The following is a 13,204-nucleotide window of genomic DNA, read 5'->3' as shown; positions in this document are numbered from 1 at the left end:
ATAAAAGTCAGCCTATTCGATGTTGCAAACAGGTCATAATGTAATTATTTTGATTCAGAAACTAACAATATTTATTTTTTTATTTATAGGCTAGCATACGTTGAACTGAAAGGCTGATCGAGGCCATGGTCGGATCTTATTCTAGGACATGTTTCTTTTCCTCTAACTGAATGTATGAAATGCTAAATCAATTAGGATAGTAGCCTAGTCATTCGTCAATTAATAAAAGTAATTGGTCTGTGGTGGAATCATAACTCAAGTGTCCCATCCTCATCCTCTCGTCACAGTCCTCCAGTGTCTGACGTCATTCAGTATCACCTCTGCCAGACAATCTTACTTAATCTCAGAATAATCAATCGAATTATTACGGACAAACACGTTTGTATACTTAGACAATCGTTTATTTTGTTTAGCTAATGGCCTACAGATTTATCTATATTTAAACATTTTTGATAAACATTTTTAACTGGACTATTTATGGCTTTGAATGAATTCCAGAATATAAAATACAACGTATTTTACTTTACTCATTGTAAGAGTCATCGTTCGTTACGTTTAATTAATGGCATTTAATTGTTCATGTTTTCTCGCGTCTTTCCATTTATATTCGCATATAGGCCTCATATTAAAATATAGGCATTCATAGGCTACATAGGCTATAAAAGCAACCCGTTCTGTAACAAGACATGTTCATCTTTAGCCACATAAATATTTCACATAGCCTGCATGACATTTGACAACACTAGCACTGACGCGCAAACACACTAAAACACTTGGCATTGCGCGTGGCCGTTCACGCAGAACAGAATTTACTGTTCTTCTCTGTGTGTTGGTTGTCTGTCAAGGCGACTGTGTGTGGCAGTCTGAGGATCTTTCACAATATTCCAATGCATGCCAGTTGATAAATAGCTAGATTCCACACAAAAAAAGCAAATTCCGTAATTTTAAGAACAAAATAGGCTAGGCTACTGTATAACCTAACTCCATAATAAATAGCCTACATTTTTAGTTATTTTTTATATTTTAAGTTTGTGATGATGTGCCAAACTCTGAGCACATTTATTGAAAAAACGAAACGGCTTCAATTGAAAATCCACCGATTTACTCAAAGGCAGCATTGATTAAATGAAATGCCTGAGAGGTAAAGAAGGATTTATTTAACCCGTGTAGCCTTGCAAGTTCCCCGGTGATCAAACAGTCGCTGGCTCAGGTTGTGTGTGTGTGTGTGTGTGTGTGTGTGTGTGTGTGTGTGTGTGTGTGTGTGTGTGTGCTCAACTGTCCCTCTCCATGCGCTTGTGGTGCGAGCAATGAGATCACAGGTCGCAACATCACTATTAATCTCATTATCAGCGGCCTGTCGAGGAGACTGATTGGCGACCACCTTTCTGAAATGTATGATACTTTTTCAACAGTTGTTTACTTTAATTTATTACTAAATAGGCCTATCACAGAAGTAAAACCCCTATTCGATATTTTTTGATCCATTTTCATTGTGCAGAAGTGTAATCATTCCCCTTAAAAATAATCTAAAGCGTGCGTCAGGAATTTTGTATCACCCCCTTTTATTAAAAAAAATAAAAATAAAATAATAATAAATTATTCTTGATCTTTACATTACCTCATGTAATTATTGTTATTTACATCTTTAAAACTCTAATAGCTATTTCTATCCGAAAAAGGGAGGGGTGATAACTCAAACAATACCGCTAAGATAACAATATTTCCAACTGAGTATAATGAGTGTGATTATTGTTGTATCATCATACTAAGCTGTCGCTCGTATCTCTTATCTCTCTACAGCTTTTATAGAGAACACATCCAGATTTATCGGGTCATAAAATCGAGCTTTACGTTCTCGCACAGACAGCGAGGTTATTTTACTGCAACATTTTTATTTTACAATAAAGTAAAAACAAAATCCCAAGCCATTACAGTAGCGCAACAAAAACACGTACCAAATACTTTTATTTCAAACTTTTGAAAATCATTTTAAATAAGTAAAATTGTTTTACAGCACTCTATAGGCTATGTGACTTTCCTATTGCGTAAAGCCTACACAGTTCTTGTTTGATTTTGTGCCTCTGTCAAAGCAATTTTCCAACTGCTTTTAATGTCTCTTAAAAGTTAACTTTCATCGACTAAAAACAATCGTTTAAAATACAGTGGACTCAGCAAATATAGATCTTCAGGTAGGAGAACACCCCTCCTCCGTCTGTCCCTCTCATTCTTCTCCTCCTCCATGGGTCCTACCTTTGGAGTGCGTCACGTGGTTCTGCTCTTACAAATAACTCGCAGTAAAGTAGAGAGCAAATCAGAGAACAGTTATATTAGGCATTATCTCCAGCAGCAGCAGCAGCAGCTATACCTCCAGATACAGACAAGGCACAGTGACAAGTCGAAACGCAGAGGACAACTACACGTTTTTTTCGTGAATCGCATAGCCTACTCGTTGAAGTTTGAATTCTGGGCTAAAATCAAGACGGAAAGAAGAGAGTGGAAACTTCAACAGCGATATTCAATCAAGTCGCTTGGAAAAGAGGGTTCCTGACTTTATCACTAGACGTCCTTATCTGGTGAGATAATACAACGAGAGCTCTTGGATGAAATTGTTTAAGCCCTTTGCTTACAGCTATCAACGTTTTTATGTAATCTGCGTTTTCAGTGATAAAATATAGATGTTGGAGAGATTACAGAGCGGCTTGATTCGATCCCCGCAGATGATTTAATGGGTTCGGTATATAGTGTTTTCCCAAGATATCTGAGACTGCTGCTGATAATTATTTATATCCCTATGTAAAGATATGGAAGTAATTAATGTCATTTTAGTCTATTAAATACAAATAAGATAAAGATAACCGAAAAATCATGACAATTATACGGGTTGTCCATCTTGACTGTTGCCAATTGCATATAAATATTATTGATTGTCTATAAACTTTCGCATTAAAGCATCGTTCAAATACACTCTTAAAAATAAACGTTCCAAAAAGGTGTTTTTGCAACTTTTCAGTGAACCATTTTAGAACATTTAATAATATAAAGAAACTTTGGATGTTAAAAGTTCTTCATGGATCCATCAATACCAATAAACAACCTTTATTTTTAAAAGTGTATGTTTTGTGTGTGTGTGGAAAATGTAAGAATTTCTCGCTTTCGTTCAGTAGGCTAATTATACATTCAAAAGTATTATCATTAGATTTTTTTGAATAGGCTATATATTATTTTTGCATAATCTAATTCTAAGAAAATAATTTGATTGGTTTATTTTTGGTTTGTCACCAGGAGTGAATTCTTTATTTCCCCTGAGGCCGCTGCTCAAGAAACCGTCGCATTGGAGATTTTGGACGTTATCGAGGCTTTTACTACAATCTGGGCGAATTTCAAGATTTCAAAATCTGAAAGGATAGCCTAGTCATTGGATACAATATGTATTCGAGCCTGGCTTTATCCTCCAACCCGTCCCCCTACGCACACGATTCCGGGAACTACATCCACCCGTCCGCGAGTTCACCTGTGTACGTGCCCACCACCCGTGTACCTGCCATGCTCCAGACCTTGCCTTACCTACAGACCTGTGAGTCCACACACCAGGCCCATGGGCTCGGCAGTCACCACGCCTGGCCACAGACTGGCACGGAGAATTCCTCTTTTAACCCGGGCAGCCCTCATCCTCCGCCCGGTTTCTCTTATTCGCACAGTCCTCCGGTGAGCAGCAGCACCGGCAGGGACGCCGCGTACCAGAATTCGCTTATGTTGAGTAACAGCGGCCGGGCAGATCAGTATGGAAGTGCTCTGGTGCGCTCCGTCGGGGGTTCCTACTCCAGCCCGTACGCGGCCTACATGAGCCCGGAGATGGCCACCTCATGGACGCCAGGGCCCTTCGATGGCGGCATGATCGGTCTTCAGGGACGCCAGGGAAGTCTACCGGGAAGGAGGTCCAGTTTAGGTAAAATTATTTGCCTCAACAATTTCGTTTTCTCCTTGATGGGACATGTAAATATGTACACTTAAATAACAACACCTTCACGATAATTTTGTCTGCGCCACTTTATTTAACGCTTTATTTAAGATTTAGTGTCGCCTTTGATTCTGTTCCGCAATCCTTTTGCACAAGTGCATGTTAAAGTGAGATCTACTATATTACATTTGGGTCGTTAGTTTGGCAATAGTTTAAAATCCATCTTTCAAGTCAGCAGACAAAAATGGTTGGAATGGAGGGGGTTTCGTTTGATGCTGTGATCTCACAATTTATTGCGGCGGTGTTGAGGGTTATTTATTGCTGTCTAGGTGTTTATGTTAGACCCTTCGTTGTTAGAAGGCATAGTTAGTTTGGGTTTGACTACACAGGCACATTGCAAATGCTAATCAAAACAAAACTTGATCTTATTCCACTAATACACATCCTTTAATGGGCAATGCAATCACTTTAATTTAAATGATAATTTAATTCCCTGCTATTGTCTGTCTACATGTGGATTGATGAAAGGGTCCCATGCGCACCTCATAATTGTGAGAACTATCCAATCTACTGTCACCTTGATCAAACTTTTCTAAACAGACCATTACAGTCCGATACACATTTAACGGCCGTTCCCTTTGAAGATCAGCGTTTTAGGCCGACACATTTTCTTTGATAGTCCATAAAATGTCACATTTAGTTCTTCAACTGTGGACGATTTATTCGGGCATACATAAGGGCTCGGGCGTTTGATATTGAGCAGTTGCGTATGTTTCGTTAAATAAATGTTTAATAAACGTGTAGGCTAAATCTATATTACAACAATCCATCAGAGAGATAAACAACGTATAAGTTATATTTTATTATATTAATATATGATATTACATTTAAACAAAAAAAAAAAAACTGAATATTATTACAGAGATTATTAATGCCCACGTCTTATTTGAAATAAATTGTTGGAGGGCGTCACGTGTCAGATCTTGATTGATTGGTGACCCCTGGATCTTTAACACTGATAAGAGCTCCATTGACATTCCGTTCGCTTGAGGCCCTCGTGCCTCGTCAGCGGCCCTAATAGACACTCCAGTGACCCTGGATATGCTCGTATTAATCCATTCTTCATTCCATCTAGAGTTTTGTCACATTCCATACCGCTAAGCTCAAGAAAACACCAGGCCTCACCTAAGAGTCTATCTGCATCCATCCAAAGTGCTAAGTTCTTCCAGGGCTTTAACAATAAAAACTACTTATGTAGTAGACCTTTTCTTGACACATCGTTTAAAATTCCAATCGTTTTATTTTATTTTTAATTTAGGACCATTTTACTTTATTATTTCATTTCGTTATTTTCCTTGCTCTGTTAGCAAACATAAACATTTTGAATGTGAAAATATTAACTATATTTGAATATTCTTCCTCTTTATTTTTAGATTTTAGTGGAAGTATGAGGTTATGCGTCAAATCCATAGTAAAATATAGTAAACCTATACTTTTTGAAAGGCTTCGACATATTTTAAAATGTTTGAATAATAGCCTAGGCATCGCTTCAAATTTAAACTGATTTCTGATCCCAGCTTAAATTACACTTTTTGACATTCACCTGAAACAAGACGTTCGAGTTTTTATTCATTTAAGGTTATTCGTATTTGCCTTAAAGAAATTAGACATGGCGACATTACAGAAATGACAACATTGAAAACATCTCATTACACTGATCTTCCCCTTAAACTTTAACGATTAGCCTATTTCGTCTCGCGCTTTATTTTATGATTTTAACGAACATTGTCCTCTCATAAATCACTCTGAACCTTGAAGAAAACCTTGGGAAATGAATTAAAAACGAACTGCATGTCCTTTCAGACATGTTGGACGACCTGCCTTGTGAAGGGCGCGAGTGTGTGAACTGTGGCTCCATCTCGACGCCGCTGTGGAGGAGAGACGGGACCGGACATTACCTGTGCAACGCCTGCGGACTCTACCACAAGATGAACGGCATTAACCGACCTCTAATCAAACCACAGAAACGCCTGGTACATGCACACTTCTTAATTATTGTTAGTTCATTGTTTTTAAAGGCCTTTTTCAAACCAACACTTTAAATGAACACGTGCAGATGTTACCGTAAACAGTTCTACCTTACCCATTGACCCTTAAAAATGACTTTCTTTGGTTTGGCCTAAAATAATCTGATTGATTCAGTCATATTAAATAACGTTTTAGATTTTTGGTAACACTTTATTTTACAGTGTCCATTACCATAGTAATAACAGTAAATTGTGCACAATTACATGCAACTAACCCTTAACCAAACCCTAATCCTACCCTGACCCTATAGTAAGTACATTCTGTTAATTAATATTACTCCGTACTTAAATATGTAATTAAAAAAATTGTAACCAGATTATTATTATTTTATCGTGAATATGTTATAGTACAAAATATTCCAATGTTCCCAGACAATATCTAAACATTTTTTGCAGGTTTTCTGTAGTTGATACTTTTACAAAATAGTCTCACAAAATGAAATTATTTTTGCTTATATATAGAAGAGGTTGTGGGTTGATTTCAGGGTCAGGACTGGGAAGGCCAGTTGAGCAAAGCCTTCACTGCTGTCCTTTTTCCCAGGAATCTCTCTCTCTCTCTTTCTCACTCATTCTCTTTTTATACTCTCTCACACACAATTCCCTCACTCGTCTCTACCTCTCTGTTTTCATTTTTGCTTTCATGACCTTGTCCTTGGGTCGGACTGTTTTTAGCCCAAGCAGCGCAAAACTCAAAACAACACCAAACTTTATGGGGCTTTGAGCAGTTTCATTCTTACTCTAGAAGAATATTAATGTGTGCCAGTAAAATCCTCATTTGAATTCATAAAGTGATGCTTGGAAGACCTGGTCACAGAGTTCTCATCCATTTCCTCTGCTTTGTTTTTTACTGCAGTTGCTTGCATTTACACTAAAAAAAGTTGCTGCCTTAAATTTTTAAGTACAATCAACTTGGATGTTAAAGTCATTTCAACTTAAATTACATTAAACTGACTTAAAAAATGAGTTGAATCTTGTATATCTTATAACATTTGCTTAAAATAGCTTATTTTGATGAGTTAAATCAATGCAAAAACATATGTTGTCATAACTTATTGATCATATCATTTTTTTTACAGTTGCACTAAACTTAGCTACTGCATTATATTTTTAACAGCAAAATATTTTTATTACAACATATACCACCAAAGGAACATAAGCAAGAACATAGGGGATGGGAGGATATACATTTGATCTCTCCCAGCTCTTTTCTAGCAAGGTTTGGCAAGCTTCACCTTTTTTCTCACCTTTGGTATGTTAAATATCTTTTTTTCTCTCATTCCCTCTCTCAAAATTCTCTCTTCAACTCTGTAAGATTCTTTCAATGTCCGCCAAATGAACCACCTTCTCAACTATTTGTCTCTGCAGCAGAGCACGTCACGACGAGCAGGTCTGTGTTGCACTAACTGCCACACCAGTACAACCACACTGTGGAGGAGAAATGCAGAGGGAGAGCCCGTCTGCAACGCCTGCGGACTATACATGAAGCTTCACGGGGTGAGTGTGGGATTTCGACCGCTGTTTCTAACCACAGCTGTGTGCATGTTCGCTTGTGTGTGTGTGCAAACCTGAAGTCCACATGACGCAGAGGTCATAGGTGTGTTTTATCGGAAGAGAATGAGAATGAAGAGAGGAAGGGGAGTCGCTTAAATAATCTTTGTTCTGTAACCTTGTAATTCTCACGGTGAACAAAATGACTCCCACAAGAAAAAAAAAAAATATATATATAATCTAGTTACATTTTTTAAACAACAAGACCCATATACCCAACTGAGTTCAATCACCATTATAATAGTCCTCATACACTCTTGAAACATAAAGCTTTTTTTTGCAGCGATGCCTTTGAAGAACCATTTTTGGTTTCCCAAAAAACCTTTCAGAGATCAGTTCTTAAAAGAACCAACAAAATTGAACATTTTTCCACTGTAAAGAACCTTTTGCGCAAATAAAAGGTGTTAAAGGTTCTTCGTGGAACCATTGATGCCAGTTATGAACCTTTATTTTTAAAGAGTGACTGAACCACCAACTCATTTTTAACTCTTTGCAACTCTTGAATGGTTAATGAATAATCAGTCGTTAAATTCGATTCTTTTTTTCTTTACTCTTGTTTTAGGTACCAAGGCCATTAGCGATGAAGAAAGAAAGCATTCAGACAAGGAAACGCAAACCAAAGATGCCCAAAACCAAAGCATCCTCAGGTAAGAGCATTTTAAAAGAGACATATTTGAAAAAGATTTTTAGACAAAAGCGGACATGAGTGATTTGGATGGAAGTGTGGGAGTGAGTGAGTCAGAGAATGTGTGGAGAGAAATATGGGGTGAGCGAGAGAGTAAAGGGAGGGGAAAGGGAGTGAAAGAGAGAGCAGTAACAGCACTTTTTTCTGTTATCAATGGACATGTGGTGCGTATGTGGCACCAGCACAAACACAAACGGATGTTTGACACCATTAATTGTCATTTGCAATAACCAGCATGTCGAGTTTGCTGATCTTTTATTGTGTCTGTCGTTCACAATTTGTTCTATTTGTCTTCAGGGTCGACAGTGTCTGGCGCTACGTCTCCCACTTCATTGCCTGTGTCAGAGAACGCCTCTACAATAAAGAGCGAACCCAATATCGCAGCTTCTCCGTATGCGGGCCAAACTGTTGTCTCAATCACACAGGTATGGTATGCACTCACGTGATTGATGGGATTGTGTTTTTTCTTTGTAGATGTCACCATCAATGAAAGCCAGTTATTAAATATGGGTTGGCTAAATGATTGATTCTTAAAAAGAAACATTCTTTATTGGCATCAATGGTTCCATAGAACCTTTCCATTGCACAAAAGCTTATTTATAGTGGAAAATAGATTCTTCAGATTATTAAGATGTTCTTCACACTAAGAAAAAATGGTTCTTTTAAGAACTGTTCAATGAAAGGTTCTTTATGGAACCTAAAATGGATCTTCTTTGTCTTAGTTCACGTAATAGTTGACGTAAACTGAATATTCTGTTATCATTTACTAGCCCTCATGTCGTTCTTTCTTCTGTGGAACACAAAATAAGATATTTTGAAGAATGGTTAAGCTGTTTTGTCCATACAATGACAGTTATTGACTTCAGTGCGCCAACATTATTTTTCAAAATATCTTCTTTTTTGTTCCACAGAAGAAAGTAAGTCGTGCAGGTTTAGAATGAGATACAAAATCTGTCATCATTTACTATAGAGAACCGATCCACTGCAAAGCTCGATTTGGCATTTGTCAGCTAACAGGGTTTGTCTTTGTTCTGTTCAAGTCATCAACACAGTTGGACAGTGCCAGTTCAGCACATGTGGACATCAAATATGAGGACTACACATACACCCCAACGTCAATCGCCCCACAGAATTCCTGGTGCGCGCTGTCCCAAGCGTGATCTGAGACCTACTACCTTCTCTAAACCTTTCCAGTGCATTCTGGGAGAAAAGACTTTTAACAAGATCTACCTAATAGAACATTTACCCAAATGTAGACAGAGGAATGCAAGAGATCGACTGTAATCTGCGCTACTTTGCCTCGTCGATTTATCGTGGCATATCTGTCTGAGACTGTGATGTCACGGCTGATTCATGCAATTCCACCAAAACACGGCGGTGGACAAGCAGCGACTGCAGCGAGCAAGTTCCTTAAGCAATGATCGGGAGGACAAAAAACATGCTTTTTATGGCTTCTGAACATGTTTCATGGCTTAGATGTTAATGATTAACTTTTAAGATACATTATTTATGTTGAGATAAGAATGGCAGAGGCACACAAGTCTCTCCCATAATTCCCCTTATCCTTCAGGGAATGCGTCTTTATGGTCGTTATGACTTTAGATCGCATTCTTAGCCTGGATGAGTCTTTTAAAAGTTTCCTTGTTGTTTTTGATGATTCCAGACTCTGTTTAATGCTGTATTGTGTTCCTCCGATGATCCGAAGTGCAATGACCCTCACTTTTCAGCAATTGTTTTGAAAAGGCACACATTTATTTTAATTGTTCGAAATTTTGTGTTTTGTTTTGTCAGAATATGTTAACCTAAATTTATTTGCTGTATTTTGTTGATATCTATTGGAATTATATCATTGTTTTATTGCATATAAAATTGCCAAACATTTGCTTTGTGTCTGCATGTGTTTGTAGAAATTTTAGAATTCTCCTTAAAGGGATAGTTCACCCAAAAATGAAAATTCTGTCATCATTTACTCGCCCTCATGTTGTTTCAAACCTGAATGAATGTATTTCTTCTGCTGAACACAAAACAAGATATTTTGAAGAATATGGGTAACCAAACAGTTATGGAGAACAAAATACTATGGAAGTCAGTATATTCATATATTCCCATATATTCTTAAAAATGTCTTCTTTTGTGTTCAGCAGAAGAAATAAACTCATACAGGTTTGGAACAACAGGAGAGTGAGTAAATGAGGAATTTAGGATTTTTGGGTGAAAAATAAACTGTTTACTTTTTAAACAGTAATTAATGAAAATAAGTTAAAAACTATAGTTAACATTAAAAAAAGAGTTTTTTTTTATGAAGGAGGATCAGTTTCATACTGTTTTTATAACAACGAGGGGCCGTGTGGTGATTTCCATGGATTCATATGCATGGTTTCAGTGTGTATCTGTGAACTTTAATCTGATCTCCCAACACAATCTTATAGCAATTAACTAAAATGACTATTTTAACAAACTGTTTAATAATTATTTAATATTTCCGTATGAATCTCATCATACGAAATCACGACCTCATAAAATACTTCCATTTCTTCATGATATCAGGTTGGATATACACATTGTTTGACTTGATTATCTAAGAATATTTGAGGGTTTGTCCTATTTTTTTGTGCTTCATTCCCACACAAAACAAAATGTCCCATTCAACATGTTTTGTTTTCAAAGGTGGTTTGTTAATTTTTAAAACGTCCTGACTTTATAATGCCAAGACGTAGGCCATATAGAAATTGTATATGAAGGCTTTGATGTTTATGACTTTATATAGTTCCTTTGTGTAACCTGTATCCTCCTAGGTGTTGCTGAGTGTTTGCCTGAATGACTCTCGGTGTCTGAGCGTACCTCTCTCCGCAAAGTGTTGGCGATCAAAGGTTGCGTTCCAGCTTGGCTTTATGGTGCTATGGTTTTGGGTTGGGCTAGAACATGTTGGCTCTTGGCAGGCGCGTCAGCATGAAGCCCACCCTCTTTACAGCCTCATGGCGACAGAGAGGCACCGCCATCCACCTTTATTGCTATTGGCTGAATTAGCTGGCTTTATCTCGTGGTGTCTTAGTTTTGTTGCCCAGGTGATGAGGTACAGGGTCAAGAAACTATTGCATCAGGTTCACAACCTCAGCCCTCATGAGTAATGCTTTATAAGCAGTATTTGACTGTTTTTATACGCCCATGCCATCATCATCATCATCACACAACCCGCCGAATAATTGTCTCTTCTGAAATGAGGTGCGGTGAGCTTGGACAGAGCAAGCATGCTTTATACGGTTCAAGACTACAAAGTCATCACTTTGAATCATTGAAACGCATCCAGTTCTCCCATCAGAGGGGCAAGCGATAGGAAAAGAGCCTGTACTGACATTAAAACAAGTGACAAGCTATTGTGTTTGTGATTAAATGTTTCAAATATTTCTGGGAATGATATGGAGATTCCATGATTTTTTTTCATAGTCTATATTTAATGATAATTTCACATCTCCAAAGGTCGCGAACAGACCATGATGGTTTTCAGAAATGCTTGAGGTTAAGACAGTTTCAACCTTTTTTTTTTCCTTTTTTTTTTTTTCCTTTCTATTATTCATTAAAGGAGAACTCCGGTCAATTTTAACATTGAGCTCATTTTTTTGTAAATTTGGAGTGCTGTCAATACAGAGAACAACGACAAAAATCGGTGTTGCCTACACCGTGTTATCCTCTTTTTAAAATGTGCACCCTATTGACTTCAATGGGGCATATTTTAAACCTGCTTTTAGCCTCTTAACATCCTTGATGTGTCATTACAAGTGCACAGGTCATGTGAGTGATTCCTTTAGAGTGATCACGGGTGAATCTGACTGCAGTAGATGATGAAAATGAAGTGATGAAGTTAATTCGGCCAGCGCTCATACCTGTATTTACATCCTGGGAGTTCACGCGCGTGATCATATAAACATATGCGTGTGAACTCGACAATTGACTACTTTGGACTTCAACCGAAAACAGGATGTAAATACAGGTATGAGCGCTGGCCGAATTAACTTCATTTTTATTCATATCTTTCTCATCTACTGCAGTCAGATTCACCCGTGTTAACTCTAAAGGAATCACTCACATTTTCTGTGCACTTGTAATGACACATCAAGGATGTTAAGAGGGTAAAAGCAGGTTTAAAATATGTCCCATTGAAGTCAACAGGGTGCAAATTTTAAAAAAGAGGATAACACGGTGTAGGCAACACCAATTTTTGTCGTTGTTCTCTGTATTGACAGCACTCCAAATTTACAAAAAAATGACCGGAGTTCTCCTTTAAGATGGATATCTCATTTTCCCCCTTTCAATATTTTCTCTTTCATTTGAGCGTTTCTGAGGCAAAGACAGATTTTTCCCAAGGTCACCCTCCTTCATTCATTTTCTCAACAAAAAAACAGGATATTGCAAAGCAGTTCTGACCATGAAGGAAGTTATGGAGGGGGCGACGATTCATCCTTCAGTGTGACAGTGGACTGAAGGATTGTTGCTATGTGCCACAACGTGATGAATGGTTGTACACATTTTGTGACTGTGTCTGTAATGCATCTGACATGCTGCAGAAATCACCAGAATATTGGCTTCTGGGAATTCTGGGATGGCTCCATGGATTCATGGGGATTAAACATGGTATATAAAACCCAGGTTGTATTGTAAACTTTAGACTGCTAAAGATCACTTTCTTAATCAGTATTGATTTGTTTTCAAAAAAGATTTATTTTTATGAATATCTGTACTATTTCTGAACTGCATGTATTTATTTGATCAAAATACAGTAAAACAGTAATCGTGTGAAATTTAATTACAATTTACAATAACACAAATACAAACTGTTTTATAAATAAAATATTTTAAATTTTTCATTTCTAAATATTCTTGTGATAGCAAAGCAAAATTTTCACCAGCCATTACTTCATGGCTGATTAA

The 13,204-nt window shown here is 37.4% G+C and overlaps 1 protein-coding gene across 1 annotated transcript; it reads left to right on the top strand.

The window, feature by feature from the left end:
• Positions 1 to 2,230: 2,230 nt before the first annotated feature.
• On the top strand, positions 2,231 to 11,877 carry gata5 (GATA binding protein 5). Its single transcript, XM_081385922.1, has 7 exons — positions 2,231 to 2,573; positions 3,283 to 3,946; positions 5,822 to 5,991; positions 7,411 to 7,539; positions 8,156 to 8,240; positions 8,576 to 8,703; positions 9,319 to 11,877. Exons 2-7 carry the CDS (start codon positions 3,427 to 3,429, stop codon positions 9,436 to 9,438), a joined length of 1,152 nt encoding a protein of 383 aa, XP_081242048.1. The 5' UTR covers positions 2,231 to 2,573; positions 3,283 to 3,426; the 3' UTR covers positions 9,439 to 11,877.
• The last annotated feature ends 1,327 nt before the right edge of the window (positions 11,878 to 13,204 follow it).

Source organism: Scardinius erythrophthalmus (genome assembly GCF_964197995.2).
Source record: "Scardinius erythrophthalmus genome assembly, chromosome: 15".
Taxonomy (NCBI): Eukaryota; Metazoa; Chordata; class Actinopteri; order Cypriniformes; family Leuciscidae; genus Scardinius; species Scardinius erythrophthalmus.
This window is presented reverse-complemented; position numbering and strand designations above follow the sequence as displayed.